Source organism: Mesocricetus auratus, unplaced genomic scaffold (assembly GCF_017639785.1).
Source record: "Mesocricetus auratus isolate SY011 unplaced genomic scaffold, BCM_Maur_2.0 Super-Scaffold_100010, whole genome shotgun sequence".
Taxonomy (NCBI): Eukaryota; Metazoa; Chordata; class Mammalia; order Rodentia; family Cricetidae; genus Mesocricetus; species Mesocricetus auratus.
In genome coordinates, this window is record NW_024429194.1 from 1,537,897 (window position 1) to 1,558,134 (window position 20,238).

At 40.3% G+C, this 20,238-nt stretch overlaps 1 protein-coding gene and 1 pseudogene across 2 annotated transcripts in view; both read left to right on the top strand.

The window, feature by feature from the left end:
- Positions 1-13,963, top strand: part of Ndc80 (NDC80 kinetochore complex component) — a 32,196-nt gene extending 18,233 nt beyond the window's left edge. For both annotated transcript variants that reach the window (XM_040752821.1, XM_040752822.1), the window contains exons 12-17: positions 853-1,005; positions 4,130-4,219; positions 9,219-9,311; positions 10,506-10,636; positions 11,539-11,641; positions 13,690-13,963. In XM_040752821.1, the coding sequence (XP_040608755.1) occupies positions 853-1,005; positions 4,130-4,219; positions 9,219-9,311; positions 10,506-10,636; positions 11,539-11,641; positions 13,690-13,836 (717 nt within the window). In that variant the 3' untranslated portion in view covers positions 13,837-13,963. The remainder of the gene's footprint in view (positions 1-852; positions 1,006-4,129; positions 4,220-9,218; positions 9,312-10,505; positions 10,637-11,538; positions 11,642-13,689) is intronic.
- A 4,444-nt stretch (positions 13,964-18,407) lies between these two features.
- Positions 18,408-19,801, top strand: LOC106022174 (annotated as a pseudogene).
- Positions 19,802-20,238: the final 437 nt, after the last annotated feature.

Below are 20,238 nucleotides of genomic sequence, written 5' to 3' on the forward strand. Positions count from 1 at the left end.
GTTGTCACACTGTAATGTAAAAGTAAGAGTTGGGGAAAGAATACCTTTCTGGTAACATTCAGATGCAGCCTTGAAGGACAGAGAGAAATATGAAGTACTAAAATTATTTTCAATATAGTTAAGATAATACTTTGAAATGTAAATTACCTATTTCTTGTATTTGGGGTAGTTAAAATGTTTTAATTTATATACTGTCAAATATAAGTTTGGGGGTTGTTGGGTTTTTTCTTTTCCCTCCCTCCCTCCTTCTCTCTCTCTCTCTCTCTCTCTCTCTCTCTCTCTCGCTCTCTCTCTCGCTCTCTCTCTCGCTCTCTCTCTCTCTCTCACTTTCTCTCTTGCTCTGTCTTTCTTTCTATATTTGGTTTTTCCAGACAGGGTTTCTCTGTTTAGCCTTGACTGTCCTGGAACTTGCTCTATAGAGCAGTCTGGCCTCAAAATCACAGAGATCCACTTGCTTCTCTCTTCTGCCCCTCTCTCTGCCCCTCTGCCTCTCCTACTACCTCTGCCTCCCAAGTGTTGGGATTAAAGGTGTGTGCCAGCTTTTGGTTTTCATTTCATATTTCTCTCTAGGTTTGAGAATATAAATTTTAATTGATAACAAAACATGAACTTACTCTAAATTATGTGGAGTAAATGGAAGAACAGTGGTAAACTGCTCACTAATCAATTGCAGTAGCCTTAGAATTATTGTACAAGTCTTTCATTTGTATATTTTTAAATTGTTATCCTTTAATTATCAAACTACCAAAAACATAACAGCCTGTGAATAACTGCAAAAGAGACCATTGAAAACCATACAGTATAGAGGACTGCTTTTTTTTTTAACATTTCTTTTTGTGTTCTCTTTACCAGATTGAAGCCCAGTTAGCAGAGTACCACAAGTTGGCTAGAAAATTAAAGCTTATTCCCAAAGGTGCTGAGAATTCCAAAGGTCATGACTTCGAAATTAAGTTTAATCCTGAAGCTGGTGCCAAATGCCTTGTCAAATACAAGGCTCAAGTGTATGTAAGTCTGTGTTCGAACTTCAGTTTATCTATGACCTAGGACTGAGTCTCAGTCTCTCTCTCAGTCTCTGCCCCCCCCCAGTAATAGAAATGTTATTTCACACCTAACTTTTGAACTTTAAAAGCCTTTTCCTCTCTGCCTACTTTACTTCATCCAACTATCCACAAACAAAGTTGATTACAAGTAAAATGTATCAGGTCTGTGTCAACAATCTGAGGTAAGCTTTGTTTTCCAGTTTCCTTCAGTCCCTCTTGGGAGAGCAGCATTAGCAGATGTCACATACATGCTTTACTGGTGGTTCTTACAAGGTTGTTAACCAGATCAGTTCTTCCAGACAGAAGCCTGAAGAGGAGTAGCCCTGCGGTGAAATCTTGAAAGATGAAGTATCTGTGGTACAGATCTGGGGAAAGTTCTAGTACAACCACACATGTGAGGGCATAAAGTATAATGGATTATTTTTCAAGGAAGAAAAAAAGGAAAAAAATGTCAGTGATAACAAAACAAAAAACAAACCTGTGCCTAATTTTGAAATAACCAAGGAGATAATCTTGAGAAGAAAATATTTCTATTGCTATATTACAATTTTTAGATTATTCATAAGTTACAGATTTGTTGTCAATACTAAAAATACCACCTTTAAAGTACTTAGCTTTTAATTCAAAAATAGAGTCAGAAGCTATGTATTTTTCCCTTGAGAATTATTCATCCAATCTATGGCCAAACAACCCTGAACCTGCCTGGTTTCATCAGAAGCTAAGCACAGTCAGGTCTGGCTAGTATTTGGATAAGAATTATTCACCAACCATGTATCTGCTGTGTACAGACTGTGTTCCATACCAGTTGTGCTCAAATCAAGCCAACTACATTCACACATGAAAACCTGCTTTTTTGATAGTTTTAAGACAAGATCTTACTGTGAATCCTGGTCTACAACTCACCGACTGGGTCTCAGCTCATGATGGCACTACCTTCTCAGCCTGCTAAGTGCTGGGACTGCAGGCGTGTGCCACAACACTCAGCTTCTACATTTATTTCAGGATCTCACTGTGTAGTTCTTGCTGTCCCGGAACTGCCTGTTGGGATCAGGCTGGCTGCAGTCCCTTCTGGGTGCTGGGATTAAAGGGGTACAACACTACACTCAGTTTAGATTTACACTCAAGAGTGTGGGGGGCTGGAGAGATGGCTCAGAGGTTAAGAGCTCTTCCTCTGGAAGAGCAGTCAGATTCAGTTACCAGCACCCATATGGCAGCTCACAACTGTCTAACTGTAGTTCCAGGGGATCCAGCACCCTTACACAGAAGGGAAAGCACCAATTGGTATAAAACAAAAGTAAATTATTAAGAAAAAGAAAAGAAAGTGCACACCGTAAATCATTGCTTACTGGTTTTGCAGGCCGTTAGTTTTCAAACTAGGTACATGGTTTCTGTCACTAGCCAGGGTACCAGGCTGAGTTTGTGCAACACTGCTATGAACGGTTTCAAATTACTGCAGCAAGAAAATAATTGCCTGTATTAAATAATCTTGTAAAAGATTGTTCAGGTACAGAAAGGAAGAAAATTTACCTTCACCTCTAGAAATACTTTTATATAGCAATAGAACAATGAAAATAGAAATGGGATGCTGAAGAGATAGCTCAGTGGTTAAGAGGAGCATGGCCTTTACAGAGATCCCAAACTCAAATTCCAGTGCTGACAGTAACTAATTCACACCTAATTGTTACTCCAGCTCCAGGGGGATCCTGCACCTTGGGCCCCTGCAGGTATCTGCATCCAACATGGACAAGTATCCACAGAGTGAATATAAATAAATCCAGAAAGGAGATAGTAGAAATAGTTAGGAGTGTTGGAGAGCATCTGTCATCCAGCTACTTGGAAAAGAGATGTAAAAAGGCATCGACTCTTTCAAAAAACAGGCCTAGGGTAGTTTTTTGTTTTGTGTTGTGCTATTTGGAGTTTGGAAGGGTTTTCATTTGTTTTGCTTTGTATTGGAGTGTGGAAAGACATATGGAGAGTACAAGCAATGACACACATGTGGAGTCACCCTCCACCTTTAAGTGATTTCTGGGGATCAAACTCAGGTCTCTAGGCTTGAACAGCAAGCTCTTTACCCACTGAGCCATCTTGCATATCCTATTTTTGTTTTGTTGAAACTAACTTCTAGCCAGGAGTTGGCTTCATATTCAGTGGTAGAACCCATGCTTGTTGTAGGTCTTGGGTTTGATGGACAGCACCAAAAAGTAAATCATCAAAATTAGAAGTCAGTAATAACATTTAAAGACTTATAGTAAGTTCCATGAGAGCCAGAGCTACATAGTGAAAACTGTCTCCTCAAAACAGATACAAAAAAGACTTACTTGATACATAATAGCCTATAGTTTTTTCTTTTTGAAGTAATAAAATATTTTTAAAGTATGAATGACATTTACATAACATTTTGAGTATACTTCATCTGCTGAATTGTATACTTTTTGTATGCAGTAGTTGTATAGAAAGTTTAGTTTCAAGTTAAATTTATTTTAACGTAACTATTTCTATTTAATCATTTTAAAGTGGGTATTACCGAGAGAAAGAATACATATAGTGTTGAAATAGAATCGGTAGGTTAGAAGACAAATAGAAATGCAACCAGAATTATGAGACTTCAGTCTTAAGCAAGGTATTAAGAGAACTGGGCAACTGGAGAGATGGCTCTTGGTTAAGAGTGTGCACTGCTCTCAGAGAGGACCCAGATTCCATTCCCATACCTAAGAGTTGCCTTACGACCTCCTGTAGCTCGAGCTCCAGGGAGACAACACCTCTGGCCTCAGCAAGCGCCTGCACTCACATGCATATAGATGCAAACACACGGAAGAGATGGGTTGTCAGGCATTGTGGCATACACCCATGATCCTAGCACTTGGGAGGATGAATGTTGAGACCAGCTTGTTTCTGTTTCTAAACCTTGTCTTTAAAAAAGGGGGAAAAAAGTGGGGGGGGCTTTCTCACCAATGGCATGTTACTTTTTTTTGAGACAGGATTTCTCTTATAGGTATCTCTTTTAATTTTTTGGGGGGGGTGGTTTTATAGAGACAGGGTTTCTCTATAGCTTTAGATCTCTTGGCTCCCATATCTCATGTATTTTCTAGGTACATCTCAAAGAACTCTTGAATGAAAACGAAGAAGAAATTAACAAAGCTCTAAATAAAAAGATTGGACTGGAGGACACTTTAGAACAAGTAAGTGTGGCACAGGGAAACTGAGCCCTAATGTTGAGTGTGACCTGTGGTTTGAGCAACGGTGGTTTACATTGTGTTCTTTTCTAGACAGAGTTTCTCTGGGCAGTTCTGGCACCAGGCCAGCCTTGAACTCAGATAAGATTTGCCTCTGCCTCCCATAAATTTTAATAAAATTATAAAAAATCAAAGTTGGAGCTAACCTTGACAGGTACATGTAAAAGAGGCTTAGCCATTGGAGATTTCATTTATCACTGATAAAGTAGAATAAAATTTAATTTTCTTCCATTTCTGTATACTTCTTAACTTAATCCAATATCCTTTTTTATATTCAAGTGGATTTGAGGTAGGTTTCTTAAAAATAAGTGTATGTTGTTGGGGCTTGGACACCTGCCCAGCTGGGACCCAATAAGTTTCCTTCTGCTAAGTGTTTCAGTCTGGACCATGAAGTCTTAGGATGAGTAAAATGCCTGTGGAAACTGTTAAAGTGGTTTCCAGCTGGGCATGTAAACCTGTTATCCCAGCTCACAGGCTGAGAAGGAGACCTGACACAAGTTCCTTCCTCTCAGACACCTGGAGCATATGAGACACCACTGATACTGCATTCAATAAATTTTAAAGTCAAAACTAATTAAGAAAGGAAACTGCTTCTCAAGTTCACTCAAGCTGTGGTTACATGATTGCAAACTATGTGTAAAGACCCTGGTTAGCTCAGCTCTTCAGGTACTGTTCTAACAAAGATTTAATGTATCCATCTGAAACTTTGCTTTTGGTTTTTTGTTGTTTGTTTGTTTGTTTGTTTGTTTTTTGAGACAGGGTTTCTCTGTAGCCCTGCCTGTTCTGGAACTCACTCTCTAAGCCAAGCTGGCCTTGAACTCAAAGGGAGCCAGCCACCTGCTTCTGCCTCCCCTGAGATTAAAGGTGGGAGCCACTGGTGCCCAGCTTTGTTCATCCTATGTCATTTCATAAACAGCTGTCCAAGTAATCCACAGAAAGACTTTTTCAGTGTTAACAGATTGTATGCAATCTGACTTTGTGGGCAGCAGACATGACCCTGTGGTAAAGCAACTTTCTTAGCCTGTGCCTGCAGCCCTGGGCTCAATCCCCAGTAACACCAAATTATGAAGGAATATAATACAAACAAAAACCAATCCTTAAGAAAAAGTTGATGAGGGGCTGAAGGGATGACTCAGCGGTTAAGAGCACTGCTTGCTCCAACTCCAGTCCCAGCGGATCTGACACCCTCACCCTCCTCTGGCCTCCAAAACGCGTGTGTGCATAAATTATTTTTAAATAATAAAGTGGTGCATACCAGTAATCCCAGCATTTTGGAAGCTGAGGCAAGAGAATCTTGAGTTCAAGGTTAGCCTGAACTACATAGCAAGTTCAAGGTTATCTTAGTATATATAGCAAAAACCTGTCTCAAAAAAATGAGAAAATGGATAATAAGATGGATTATAGCATAAACAATAAAAAATCTCAAAATTGGCTCAAAGTGAGAAGTCAAAATAACCAGTAAAATGAGAAAAATAGGCCGGGAATTGGTGGCACATGCCTTTAATCCCAGCACTCAGGAGGCAGAGGCAGGCAGATCTCTGTGTGTTCCAGGCCAGCCTGGTCTACCGAGCGAGTTCCAGAACAGGCTCCAAAACAATACAGAGAAACCCTGTCTCTCTCGGGGGGAAAAAAAAGATTCCATTAACTAATTATTTTACAGATGAGTGTTTTCAAAATTAAAGGTTAGGATTTAGGACATGAAAAAGTGTCATAGAACATAAACATAATTATCAAAAGGCTACTGAAGACCTATACAACAATTTATAGGCATCTCAATAAAGAAAATTAAACAGACATGAAATGCAAAGCTTAATAATTGCCATTGAAACATATTTGGCAAATATGTTTGTCTTATTTAAGACAGGGTGGGTTGCTGGATATTGGTGGTGCATGTCTTTAATCCCAGCACTTGGGAGGCAGAGGCAGGCACATTTCTGTGAGTGGTCTGCAGAGTAAGTTCCAGGACAGCCTCCAAAGCAATACAGAGAAACCCTGCTCAAAAAAAAAAAAAAAAAAAAGACATGGTCTTTCTCAGTATAGGCGAGTCTCTAACCCACAATCTTCAGGCCTGACAGCCTGCTAAGTGTTGGAATTGGATGTATGCACAGCAACAGCTGGCTCAACAGATGCTTCATGTGTGACCGTGTGCCTGGTACTGTAGTAGACGTCTTTAGTACTAATATAGCACGGCACCTGCCCTGTGGAAAGATGGCTACATTAAATACTTTCCACTAGATTATTAAGTTAGCTACACAGTAGTAGATATCATGATGGCATTTTTATGCATGCTTTCTTCTTTGCCCTCTGCGCTCTGCCCTCCCCATGTCCCTCTCTTGCTGTTCCTTTGCTTTCCCAGGACAATATTCCACTACCTTCTTTGAATGCCCCTGTATCCAAATCCCTTGAGATCTCTTCTTCCCGCTCTATTCTCCAGTTTCATGAACCATCCACACATGCACACAATGCCCTCACACATAGAAACTTAAATTGAGGTTCCACATATGAGAGAAAACATATTATTTATCTTTCTGAATACATCTTATTTCAGCTAACATGATGATTTGCAATTTGACCCATTTTCCGGCAAATGTCATATTTTTTATTACTTTTAAATATGTGGGTACAGATGCCCACAGAAGTCCGAGCTGTCAGATTCCTGGAGCTGGTGTTACAGGTGGTTCTGAACCACCTGGGATAGGTGTTGGGAATCAAATACTGATCCTCTGGAAGAACAAGATGTGCTCTTAACCACTGAGCAACATGATTTTTGTTTTTTTGAGACTTGGTTTCTCTGTGTAGCCCTAGCTGTCCTTAACTTCATTTTGTAGACCAGGCTGGCCTCGAACACACAAAGATCCACCTGCTTCTGCCTCCTGAGTGCTGGTATTAAAGGCGTTCACCACCAACGCCTGGCCAATTTTTTTTTAAGTCAGATAAATAAAGTCATGTAGTTTATATATAGAACATTTTGCCTTTAATTTTGTGGATGGGCGTCTAGGATAATTCCCTTTCTAAGCTGTTGTGAACAGTGCGAGAATAAACATGAGCGTTCAGTTGTATCTATGGTAGGACTTAGAATCTTTAGGGTATGCACTCAGAAGTGAGGTAGCCAGATCATATGATAGTTTTGGTTGTAATTTTCATTTTGTTTTTTTTTAATATTTTATTTATTTATTATGCATACAGTCTTCTGCCTGTGTGCCAGCAGAAAGCACCAGATCTCATTCAAGGTGGTTGTGAGCTACCATGTGGTTGCTGGGAATTGAACTCAGGTCCTCTGAAAGAACAGTCAGTGCTCTTAACTGCTGAGCCATCTCTCCAGCTCCATTTTGTTCATTTTTATTTTTATGTATGTGGGTATTTTTCCTGCATGTCTGGTGACTGTGGAGGCCAAAAGAGGATGTAAGATTCCCTGGAACTGGGGATACAGACAGTTGTGAGCCACCAAGTGGGTACTGGAAACCAAACCCAGCTCCTCTGGAAGAGCTGTCAGTGCTCTTTAACAACTAAGCCGTCTCTCCAGCCCTTTCCAATTTTTGGCAAACCTGCATACTGATTTCCACAGTAGCTGCAATTTGTATTTTCACTAACGGTGCATAACGATTTCTCTTTCCTCAAATCCCTGCCAGTGTCTGTTGTCATTTGTTTTCTTGATGAAAGTCCCAGGTCCTTTTTAATGTGCCTTACCCTGGTGGTTTAGGATGTTGATCCCTTCTTCAAATGTCATTAGCCATTTCTGTTTCTTCTTTGAGGACTGTCTATTCACTTCATTACCTCTTACAGTGATTGAATATGGTGTTTCATTTTCTGTTTCTTACATAGTAGACCCCTATCTGATACTTAGTTGGCAGTGATTTCTCATTCTGTACGCTCTCTTCAGTTGTGAGGCTTTTTCTGTTGTTAAGCAGTTTTTAATTTCATATAATCCCATTTGTCAGTCCTTGGTTGTTTCCTATGCTATTATGCTCCTTTCAGAAGTTCTGCTTCTATATAGGGTGATTGCCGGGTAGTAGTGGTACACGCCTTTAATCCCAGCACTCGGGAGGCAAAGGCAGGTGGCTCTCTAGAGTTTGAGGCCAGCCTGGTCTATACAGTGAGTTCCAGAACTGGCTCCTTAGCTATTAAGAAACCCTGTCTCGGGGAAAAAGAAAAGAAAAAACTACATAGGTGATTGTTGACCTAAGACATAGCTGGTATGTCTTCCCTAGCAATTTCAACACTTCTTAACATGAAGTCTTTGATCTATTTTCAATGTTTCCTGTGGGGTGAGACTCAGAATCTGGTTTTGCTTTTCTACAGGTATATACCCAGTTTTCTCACCCAACAGTATCTGTTAAAGAGGCTGCCTCTTTTGACACCTGTGGGGTTTTTTGTTTGTTTGTTTGCTTGCTTGCTTGCTTGCTGGGCCTAGAAAGATGGCTCAGTGATTAAGAGCACTTGCTGCTCTTGCAAAGAACCCAGGTCCAGTTACCAGCACCCATATGGCAGTTAACAACCATTTGTAGCTCCAGTTCCAGGGTACTGATGTCCTTTTCTGGACTCTTTAGACCCCAGGTATGCACATAACATACATACATACATACATACATACATACATACATACATACATGCAAAACAGTCATACACATAACATAGAATCTTGAAAAAACGTTCTTTTTTAAAAGAAAAACAAGGGCTGAGGAGTTGGCTCATCAGTTGAGAATACTTATTGCTCTTAAAAAGAGCCTACGTTTGATTTTCAATATCCACATGGCAGTTTACAACCATCTGCTGACTCCAGTCTCAAAGGGTCTGACTCCCTCTTCTTACTTCATTGGGCACCAGGCATACATTGATGCACAGGCATAAATGCTAGCAAAACACTATGTACACAATAAATAAACGTTATGCATAAAAGGAAATATAAATGTGTTATAATGTTAAAGAGATGTTGATGTTCCGCAAGCTGAACACCATGAAGACAGAGACCAAGAGAAGTGTGAAGATGCTGAAGGAAGAGGTTCAAAAACTCGATGATCTTTACCAACAAAAAGTTAAGGTAAGAATTTAACCAATGTGTTCCCCAGACTCAATCTGAAATCTTAGCTGGATATAGTGGCACACAGAAGCTGAGAGACAGCCTCAAAACTCAACCAAAAAAAGCAGGTTTGGTATAGTCCTACCTGTAATCTCAACATTTGAAAAGACCCTGAATAGAAGATTGGCACAGGTTTGAAACCTGCCTGAGCTACACAGCAATATCATGTCTCAATAAGTAATAAAGCCATAATCTCTTGCATATTTTTATTGAATTAGTGTCATGTATTCCCAAAGAATGAACCCCAGTAAGGTAACTGTCCAATAAGAATCATTGCAAGCTGGGCGGTGGTGGTGCACGCCTTTAATCCCAACACTTGGGAAGCAGAGGCAGGCGGATCTCTGTGAGTTCAAGGCCAGGCTGGACCAACAGCCTCGAAAACAATACAGAGAAACCCTGTCTCATAAAACCAAAAAAAAAAAAAAAAAGAATCATTGCAAACTGATTGTCCCAACTAACTTCCAGACTACTCATAAGGCTCCAGAAGGTACGTAAAGTGTAAGACTGGCTGCCACTGTCCTACCTGCATTTTACCCAACAGGTATTAAGAGACCTGTTCGTTGTCACTCATACATTTTAATTAAGCTTTCCAATTGTGTTGCTATTAGTTATACTGACAGTGTCAGAAATGGAAACTTTTGTTTTGCCCCACATTATATATAGGATGTGTTTTGAGCAGTGTGAAATTTTTAGAAATTATAACACAATGATCTACACATGAATTGTGAAATATGTGACAATCATTTTTACTTTTATCATATTTCCTTCATGAAAGTATAAATTTATTTTTGGAAGGACTTAAGTGAAAGACTTTGTAAGTCCATACATCATCTCCACAAACCTAGGAATCTGAGAGTAATCGAAACTACTTTTGCTGTACATAGTTAATATGTGTGTGAAAATGTAATCTAAGTACCAGGTTTCCTATAAATTAGACTTGAAACACTATTGAATAAACTGCTACCCAGAAGCCTCCTGAAAAGGGCACATCTGTGTTTATCACATGGAATCCCAAGTGGAACAATTAAAGAAGGCAGTCACCATCTTGGGAATATAAATGATGCAACATTGTTTTTTAAATGCCTTACACACTTTATTTAAATACACCTTGAGAAAATGGAATATGAATATCAAGAAAATGGTTTTCTCCTTTAGGAAGCTGAGGAAGAAGATGAGAAGTGTGCCAGTGAGCTTAAGTCCCTGGAGAAACACAAGCACCTACTGGAGAGCACAGTGAAGGAAGGCCTCCGTGAAGCCATGGATGAGCTAGATGCCGTCCAGCGGGAGTGAGTTCACCTCACCAAGAGCTGATTTTTTAAACGTTGTAAAGCTGGTTCTGGTCTTTTACCTTTAATTCCTAATATAAAACTATTTGAGGTATAAAGAATGAAGAAATTTTAAGAATTTGAGCAAAAAAATTAAGACGCCTGCCATCATTACAGTTATTGCCCACTTAGATCATTTAATAGCTTTTGATGCCTAGAAATGAAACTATTTTTTTGTTTTGGTTTGGGCTTTTTTTTTATTATTTATTTTTGTTTTTTGAGATAGGGTCTTTATAAATAGCCCTAGCTGTTCTGGAACTCACTATGTAGATCAGCCTGCCTATCTTTGCTGGGATTAAAGGCATGCACCACCACACCGGGCTGGACAGATCTTAACTAGTTAAGAAATACGTACATAGGGTCAGGTGGCGGTGGCAGTGCACTCAGGAGGCAGAGGTGGATGGATCTCTGTGAGTTCAAGGCCGGCTTTGGTCTACAGAATGAGTTCCAGAACAGCCAGGGCTATGACACAGAAACCCTGTCTTGAAAAAAAAAAAAAAAAAACACAAAGAAATATGTAGGTACTGCAATGAATATGGAACTCTTCTACTTAAGACCTACAAAGCCAGGGCATTGTAGCCTAGCACTTGGGCTAAGAGGGAGAAGGTCATATAGCACCAGGGTAGCTGACCACGAATGCAATGAATTGAGTCAGCTGGTGGAAATCTGGTGTGTGCTTACACATGGTATTTGGGTGGATTCTACCAGGCATGGTTTCTATAGTCACCAAATATTTCTCAGGCGAAATAGTAACATAAACAAATGCAGATTTTACATTTTTCTCAGATTACTATACTGTACTAACTTATTTACTTATTTTCTAAGACATTAAACAAGAGTTGTCTTTTTTTTTCATTCTATAGATACCAACTAGTTGTGCAAACCACAACTGAAGAAAGAAGAAAAGTAGGAAATAACTTACAGCGCCTTTTAGAGATGGTTGCTACACATGTAGGATCTTTGGAAGTAAGTATTCAGGTCTTAGCTGAATTCTAAGAGCTGCTTGGTTTCTATAAGAATTAAATGACAAATTTCATTTTTATAGAAATGAGTGATTTGTTAAAAGAATCTTGTCCACTGGTGTGGCAAGGTTACAGGAGACCACTTGTATACTTTATAAAGTAGTGTTTTTGTTCACATACATACACCACACTCAGAGGAGGAGTTGTGCAGATATAGGTTTGTCATGGTGTCCATGCTAGCATTTAGGAAGTTGAGGCAATAGGATTGCTATTAGTTCACACCTGGCCTGTCTCAAAGAGTTCAAAAGTAAGCTGGGCATTGTTAGCACACGTCTTTCTCATGCATTCAGGAGGAGAGACAGGCAGATCTCTGCATGAGCATGAAAACAATTGGTATGTGAGAAGGGAGCTCTGTAGAATACTGACGAAAATAAACTACTCACTGATGGTGTTGGATACTGCCTTACACAGAACTCAGGTCCAAATGGATTACAAACTTAATGTGACGCTAGATTGAGATTATCTTTACAATTCATTGGTTATGAAATGTTCTTAAATTAGATAGATACAATAAGAAGGATTTTGTTTGGGTTGGATTTTTTGTTTTGTTTTTTTTGTTTTTTGTTTTTTGAGACAGGATTTCTCTATAGTCCTGGCTGTCCTGGAACTCACTCTGTAGACCAGGCTGGTCTCGAACTCAGAGATCCTCCTACCTTGGCCTCCTGAGCACTGGGATCAAAGGTGTGCACAACCACTACCCAGCACAAACAGAAATTCTTTCTAAATTCAACTTAATTAAAATTCTGACTTCTTAGTCAGAATGGTAACACACTGTAATTCCAGTACTTGGAATGTCAAGATCCTTGGCTTAAGGCTAGGTATAATGAATCACACATGATTATAATCCCAACACTACATAGGCCCAGGCAAAAGGAACTACAGAGGGAGACACTGTCTCAAAAGAGACAAATCAGCCTGGCAGCGGTGGCCCACACCTTCAATCCCAAGACAGCAGCAGGCAGATCTCTGTGGGGAAAAAAAAAAGATATGACTACAGTCTAACAATGTATAAATAATTTTTTTTTGAGACAGGGTTTCTCTGTGGCTTTGGAGGCTGTCCTGGAACTCACTTTGTAGACCAGGCTGGTCTCGAACTCACAGAGATCCACCTGCCTCTGCCTCCCAAGTGCTGGGATTAAAGGCGTGCGCCACCAACGTCCGGCGCAATGTATAAATAAAACTAGCTATATGTATCAACATGAGCAAACTATAAAATACCAAGCAAGCACTGGGCATGATGGTGGTACATGTCTGTAATCCTAACCCTCCAGAGCCTGAAGCAAGAGGACCATGATTTCCAGGCCGCCCTGAGCTACACAGTGACGATTTATCTTAGAATAAGAAAAACAAACAAAAATACAAGCAAAAATATTCATGCATTACATGTAATAAATGAAATTTAAAAACCAGGTCCCAACTCAGTAATAATCATGTTGCCTAATGATGGGGTTACATTTGGAAATATATCATGAGGCAACTGGGCTGATTGTAAACATTATAATGTCCTTATACAAACCCAAGTTTTGTTAGATATTGTATTCTCATGTGACTATTCTTTGTATTGGATGTGCTATCTATTCACCAAAACATCTGCACAAATGACTGCATATCATAAACACACACAGCTCTGAGAGGATTAGAGATATTGAAAAACATACCAGTTAGGCAAATGGTTATCTCTGGGGGCAGAAGCAGGCAGATCTCTGAGTTCAAGACAAGCCAAGACTACATAGGGAAACCCTGTCTCAAAAACGAAAACCAAACAAACAGAATATTTTTTTTTCCTTTTGAGATGGTCTTTCTTGGCAGTCCTGACTGGTATTAAACTGTGATCCTCCTGCCTCAGCCTTTCAAGTTTTGAGTTTACAGTCATCTTATATTAGATCCAACTGGTCCTTTTCTTAATTTATAAATGTCATTCTGATGTGTAAATGTCACACGTAAAACAAAACTAATGTTTGTACATTAAGCCTTGTGAATTGTTCCCACTAGAAACATCTTGAAGAGCAGATTGCTAAAGCTAACAGAGAGTATGAAGATTGCATGTCTGAAGACCTCCTGGAAAATATCAGAGAGATTACAGAGAAGTATAAGAGTAACGCTGCTGTGTTTAAGGCTCCCCTGAATGAAGATAAATGAATGGTGGCTACCTTGTATCTTTCATAGACATATCATTAGCTGAAAATATTTATATCACAAAATTATGGTAACTTGGCAGATTGGCTTTTTAGGCTTAACAGACCAGTTAATAAAGTACATTATTAAAGTGTGGGTTTTCCCTCCCATTTCTGCGACTCACTTCTGATGTGAAAGTACATGGTGTGGTCTAAACCAGGAATTAACAAACTACATTGTGAACCAAGTAAGACACAGCCATTCACTGATTTTCTACAGTTGCTTTCCCATTTTGATGGCAGTCAAGCAGTATAAACAAAAGACCACTTGGTCTGCAGAGCCAGATATATTGACTCTCAAGTTCTTGTCATGTGACTTGGGGGTGGGGTGGGGAAAAGCATCTATTCACCTGGATGGAAAAGGTAACAACAAACCAAAGAAAGGATTCCATCCAAATCCAGATGGTGAATCGATGAATTCATTGGGATTTCATATAGGGCCGCAAATGACTCAAGGCAGCTTTACCAGGACATTATACCATGAAGAGTCAGCTCCCAAACAGCTATACCACTGAAGAGCTCTGGGCAACTTAAAGGAGGTGGCTACACTATCACAAAGTTCCCTCACTCCAATCGTTATATACCTCTTAGAACCTCGGGGCGGGAACTCCCAAGCCACATAAGCCCCCTACTGCATCCATGAGGAATGTGTTTAAGCCTGAGATATTCTCATAAGGCAACAGGAGCCCTTTGCAGCCTAGAGGAAAGACACAAGGTCATCTACTTTAAATTTGGTTAAAGACTACCTAATTTTAAAAGTTCTTCAGCTGGTAAATGTAGCCCAGGTAGAGAGCTTGCCTAGCATGTGCAAAGTCATGGGTTCAATCCCCAGCACCCAAGAATAAATTATTAAAAGGCAGTTATCTTCGGACAGAGCTAAATGGACACATCTGGAAGTCGTTTTAACACTCAAAGGAAAACATGTGCCTGGGGAAGAGGAAGACTGCCTCTTCAAGTCAATCAGAACCGGTGTACAGGTAGCAAGCTGACTCCATGAGGTGTCTTCATTCTAGTGAAGCCAGGACTCTATTCAGCAGGCTGTCCCATCTGTGAGAAAGGAAAACAGTCTGTAAAAATGAGAGATGTTGAATCATTCTATTTACAGTTACTTAATATGTGAACTATTGCTATACATAAGGTATGAATGGATAAAAATTTTTAAAATACTGAATTATCAAAGTAAAACACAGGAAAATTCATAGCTTTTACATTTTTTTTAATAAAGAAGCTAGTGTAATAGAATAGTAGTGGTGTGTAATAGGCAAGAGTAATTGTCTAGCATGTCAAAGCCCTTGGGCTCGATCCCAGAACTGCGGGAGTGGGGTGGTAAAGCCAACATCCAACCTCAAGCTCAGCTAGGCATGATGGCCAACACATGTAAATCTCTAGCACCAACATTCAGAATACTGGGACCCAGGATTGGAGGTCAAGGCCAGGCTAAACTGCATAACAAACTAAAGGCCAAGGTTGCCTTTGAGACCCTCTCAAAAAAGAAAGAAAACTAATTTTATTAATGAAAAAATAATTTTTGAGGCAAAATCTCCAACCCAGACTGGCCTCAAACTCCCTGTATAGCTGAAGATGGTCTTGAACTTGTAACCCTCCTACTTACACCTCCCAAACATGAGATTACAAGCAGTTTGTCTCCATGTCTGGATTATGTGCTATGGAAACCAAACTCCTGAAAAGCAAAAGTCCTAAGAAGAAAGGGCTGGGTGGTAGTGCATGCCTGTAACCCATCTTTTGGGCAATTGAGGCAAGAGGATCATGAGACACTCACATGGGCATGTCCTTCCCTGCCAGTAAACCACCAGCTCTCATCATTAATTATCCAGGGTTTAAGGAGTGCTTGATCTACAAGCACAAAGTTCACATACACAGCTAAAGAAATGAGAATAAACCCATGACAACGGCATCTACTGGCTGTACTGGCCTTCTAGAATTCCAAAACAGATTCTAAAGGTGCAAGCAAAATGCCAGCTGGAATAACTCAAAGGAAGAACACTGTCTATAGTATACAACCTGTTTATGAAATCAGAGACCTTTTTATGGCACTGTCCCAGTGAAAAGGATGCCCGAGGGTGGAACCGAAGAGTAGAGCCAATAGCTGGTCTTGGTTTGGCATAGACCTCTGAGAATTTGGTACTTTCTACCCTCAAATCTCTGAATTAGACGTCCTGTTTCCAGAGTGTGTTCATTCTTGTCTAGAGATAGAGCAAGGGTACCTTGACCTGCCAATTATAACTCCCGTTAGAAAGCCTTGGACTCTGATACTTCAGAACAACCAAGAAGATAAAGGAGCCACCCTCATAGCAGAAATAAATGGCCCATCTCAGCAAGGATCTAGACATGCCTTTATACTGTGGGGTAGCTGGTAGGTGTTTTGTGTTTTTTCCAATAATAATAACAGCTTTTGTGATTACTAACATTTAACAAGTTTTAAAAGAACCCATTTTTTTCTTATTGTATTGATTATAAAATTTTACCTGCTGGGCAGTAGTGGCACACACCTTTGATCCCAGCACTTAGAAAGCAGAGGCAGGCGGATCTCAGTGAGTTTGAAGCCAGCCAGGTCTACAGAGTGAGTGCAGGAGAGGTTCCAAAGCTACAGAGGAACCCTGTCTTGAAAACAACAACAAAAAAAATTATCTAGTGACTTTTAGGTATCTGGGACACTGATTGTAATTTTTTTTCTTAATATTTTCATACGATTACCTTCCTAACACAAATATCTCAGTGATTAAGCACTTGCCTGGCACACATGTGAAGTCCTCAATTCAATCAAAAGTGCTGTCAGAAAAAAAGAAAAGTACATTTGTAGAATAAATACCACTTGGTCATGGCATGGTTTTGTGTTGCTGGATTCAACACTTGTCTGTTTAGGGTGTTTGGTTGGTTGGTTGTTTTGTTTTCAATGTGGGTGAGTTTTTGCCTGTTTGTATATCTATACTACATGTACCTCTGCCCACAGAGGCCAGAGAATTGGAAATGCAGATGGTTTTTAGCCACCTTTGTGGATGCTGAGAATCAAATCCAGGTCCTCTGAAGCCGCCTCTCCAGTACTATTGGTTTGTTCGCTTTTGAGGGATGGTCTAGCAACTCAGGACAGTCTTCCTGTCTCAGCCCCCTAAGAGGTTCTAAGCTACCATGCCCAACTTTTTTGTTTCGTTTTGTCTTTCAGCTAGTCTCCTTATGCTAACCAAGCTAGTCCCAAGCTTAAGTGATCTTAACCCTCCAATCTCCCAGGTAGCTGGGAGGAACAGTGTATGCCACAGAACTCCATATTGTACTTGTTTTGTTTTGTTTTGTTTTGTTTTGTTTTGTTTTGTTTTGAGACAGGGTTTCTCTGTATTGTTTTGGAGGCTGTCCTGGAACTCTGTAGACCAGGCTGGCCTCCAACTCACAGAGATCCGCCTGTCTCTGACTCCTGAGTGCTGGGATTAAAAGTGTGCGCCACCAACGCCCAGTTCATGTTTTACTTTTTAAATTTTATCTTAAAAAGGAAAGTGAAAATAAAAGTTAAACTTCTTTGAAGTCACATAAAAGTACTAAGGACTGGAAGTGGTGTTACATGCCTGTAATCTCAGCATTTGGGTGAGGTAAGGAGATCTGAAGTTTGAGGTCAGCCTAGGATCCTGTCCCAAAATAAACAAATAAATTAATAAAGCAAGGAGGGCCTGGAGAGACATTAGACTGAAGTTAAACTGCCTCAATTCTACCATTTTCTTTCTTTTTTTATTTTTAAAGTTTATTTATTTATTGTGTATTATACAGTGTTCCGTCTGCATAGAATCCTGTATCCCTGCAGGCCAGAAGAATGCACCAGATCTCATTACAGATGGTTGTGAGCCATCATGTGGTTGCTGGGAATTGAACTCGGGACCTCTGGAAGACCAGCTAGTATTCTTAACCACTGTGCCATCTCTCCAGCCCCAAACTCTACTATTTTCTTGGAGGATATGTGCCTTGTATCAAAAGAATTTGGTATAGCTTTTCTGCTTCTCAGCCTGTTGATAATTAGGTACGTTTCCTTTGAAGTTGGCATCGGGGCTGATGGGCCAAAGGTGCTGCTGTACAGATCTAGCCACATAATCCCAGAAAGTGGAAAAAGCAAAGCAGTTTTGCAAAGAATCCTAGAAATCAATTGTTCAAGAAGCTTAATCAAGCAAAAAGGTAACAGGAACAAAGCAAAAGAAACTAAATGTTAGCCGGGCGTTGGTGGCGCACGCCTTTAGGGAGGCAGAGGCAGGCGGATCTCTGTGAGTTCGAGACCAGCCTGGACTACCAAGTGAGTTCCAGGACAGCCTCCAAAGCCACAGAGAAACCCTGTCTCGAAAAACCAAAAAAAAAAAAAAAAAAAAAAAAAAAAGAAAAAAGAAAGAAAGAAACTAAATGTTATTCAACTAGCATGTTGCAAAGGACCAGTACACTAGCCAAGGGTGTGGTGTAACAAGGCAGGAAGACATGACTAAACTCTGGCTGGTACAGTGAGTGCATGGGTGAGGGGTGAATGGGTGGGTGGGGAGCAGGCTGCACCGACACTCTGGGAAGGGCTATGATGGTGGAGCTGCTCATCCTGTACAGACTTTGCAGCCTCTGAATGGAAAAGAGGGATCAGTGCTAAAGCAGGCTGCTTCACCCACTAGACCCTAGCAGGTCAAGACACAAATAGAGAAAGTGACATGTGACAACTCAGTGAGGGGAGGGCGGGATAAGGTGTGCTCTTCTGAGAAAGGAGGAAGACACAGCCTGTTCAGGAGCAAAAGAGGCTGCCTCATGGGACTGGAAATGGATACGTGATTAAAAGCACTGGCTTTTCTTGCAGAGGACTTGGGCTCAGTTGCCATCATCCCATCACACACTTGGTGGCTCACAGACATCTGTAACTCCAGTTCCAGGGGAATGTGACACCGTCTTCAGGCCTCCATGGGCACTGAACACACGTGATGCAATTATGTACATGTAGTCAAAACATTCTCATATATAAAATAAAAACAGAGCTTCCTGTGGAACGTCTTCCAGCGGATTGATAAAGACAGAAGTGGGGTGATTTCAGACAATGAGCTTCAGCAAGCATTATCCAATGGGACTTGGACTCCATTTAATCCAGTGACTGTTAGGTCAATCATTTCTATGTTTGACTCAGAAAACAAGGCTGGAGTGAACTTCAGTGAATTTACAGGTGTGTGGAAGTACATCACAGACTGGTAGAGCATCTTGCGAACCTATGACAGGGAAACTCCGGGATGATTGACAAGAACGAGCTCAAGCAAGCACTCTCAGTGTTTGGCTATCGGCTCTCTGATCAGTTCCATGACATCCTCATCTGCAAATTTGATAGACAAGGACGAGGGCAGATCGCATTTAATGACTTCATCCAGGGCTGCATCGTCTTGTAGAGGTTGACAGACATATTCAGATGCTATGACACAGATCAGGATGGCTGGATTCAGGTGTCATATGAGCAGTATCTCTCCATGGTCTTCAGCATCGTATAACCAGGCTCTGTGAACAGCAAGCACAGCATGCAAAAAGACTGAAAATGCCAAATCCCTTACCTGTGATAAAGCAGGGCACAAGTACAGTTAGAAGCTGTTTTCATGTAGGCTGTATAATTATACTCGGGGACCTGACTGTACATATGTGAATAAGCTGGCTATGATTCTGTAATGGCACCTTAGCCACACTGTTATAATACAAACCTTGGGTTTGCTGACTAATTGTGCCATGAGGTGAAACCTAATATTGGTTCGGGATTCTGCTCTCAAGCTATCATGTTTTTTTTCTAGATGTCTCTAATTCTGTAGTTGAAATTGCTTTTATTAGCCCATAGGATTTTAAAATGATATGGAACTTGCACAGAAGGCTTTTTATGTGCCTTACTTTTTTAAAAAAGAGTTTATGTATTCATTGGAATATGTAACATAAACAATAATGTAATGATACAGACAAAAAATAAATAAAATAAAAACATCTTTTAAAAAAAAAAAGGATACAAACCACAGGAGATTGAGGACATGGCTCAGACAGTAAAGTGCATGTGTAAACATGAAGACCTGAGTTCAGATCCCAGCCCCCTTATAAAAAGCTAAGATTGGTAGTCTATCTCTGTAACCCCAGTGCTAGGGAAGGAATTAGACAGATAGATCCTGGAGCTGATTGGCTTGCCCACAAAGCTAATCTGTTAGTTTCTAATCAGTAGAAACCTTGTCTCAGAAAACACATTTACACAATGAAGTGCTATCCAGCGGTAAAAAAAAAATGGAATCTTGAAATTTATAGGCAAATGGGTGGCACTAAAAGAAACCATCCTGAGTCAGGTAACCCAGTCACAAAAAGACAAGCATGATATGTACTCGCTCATATA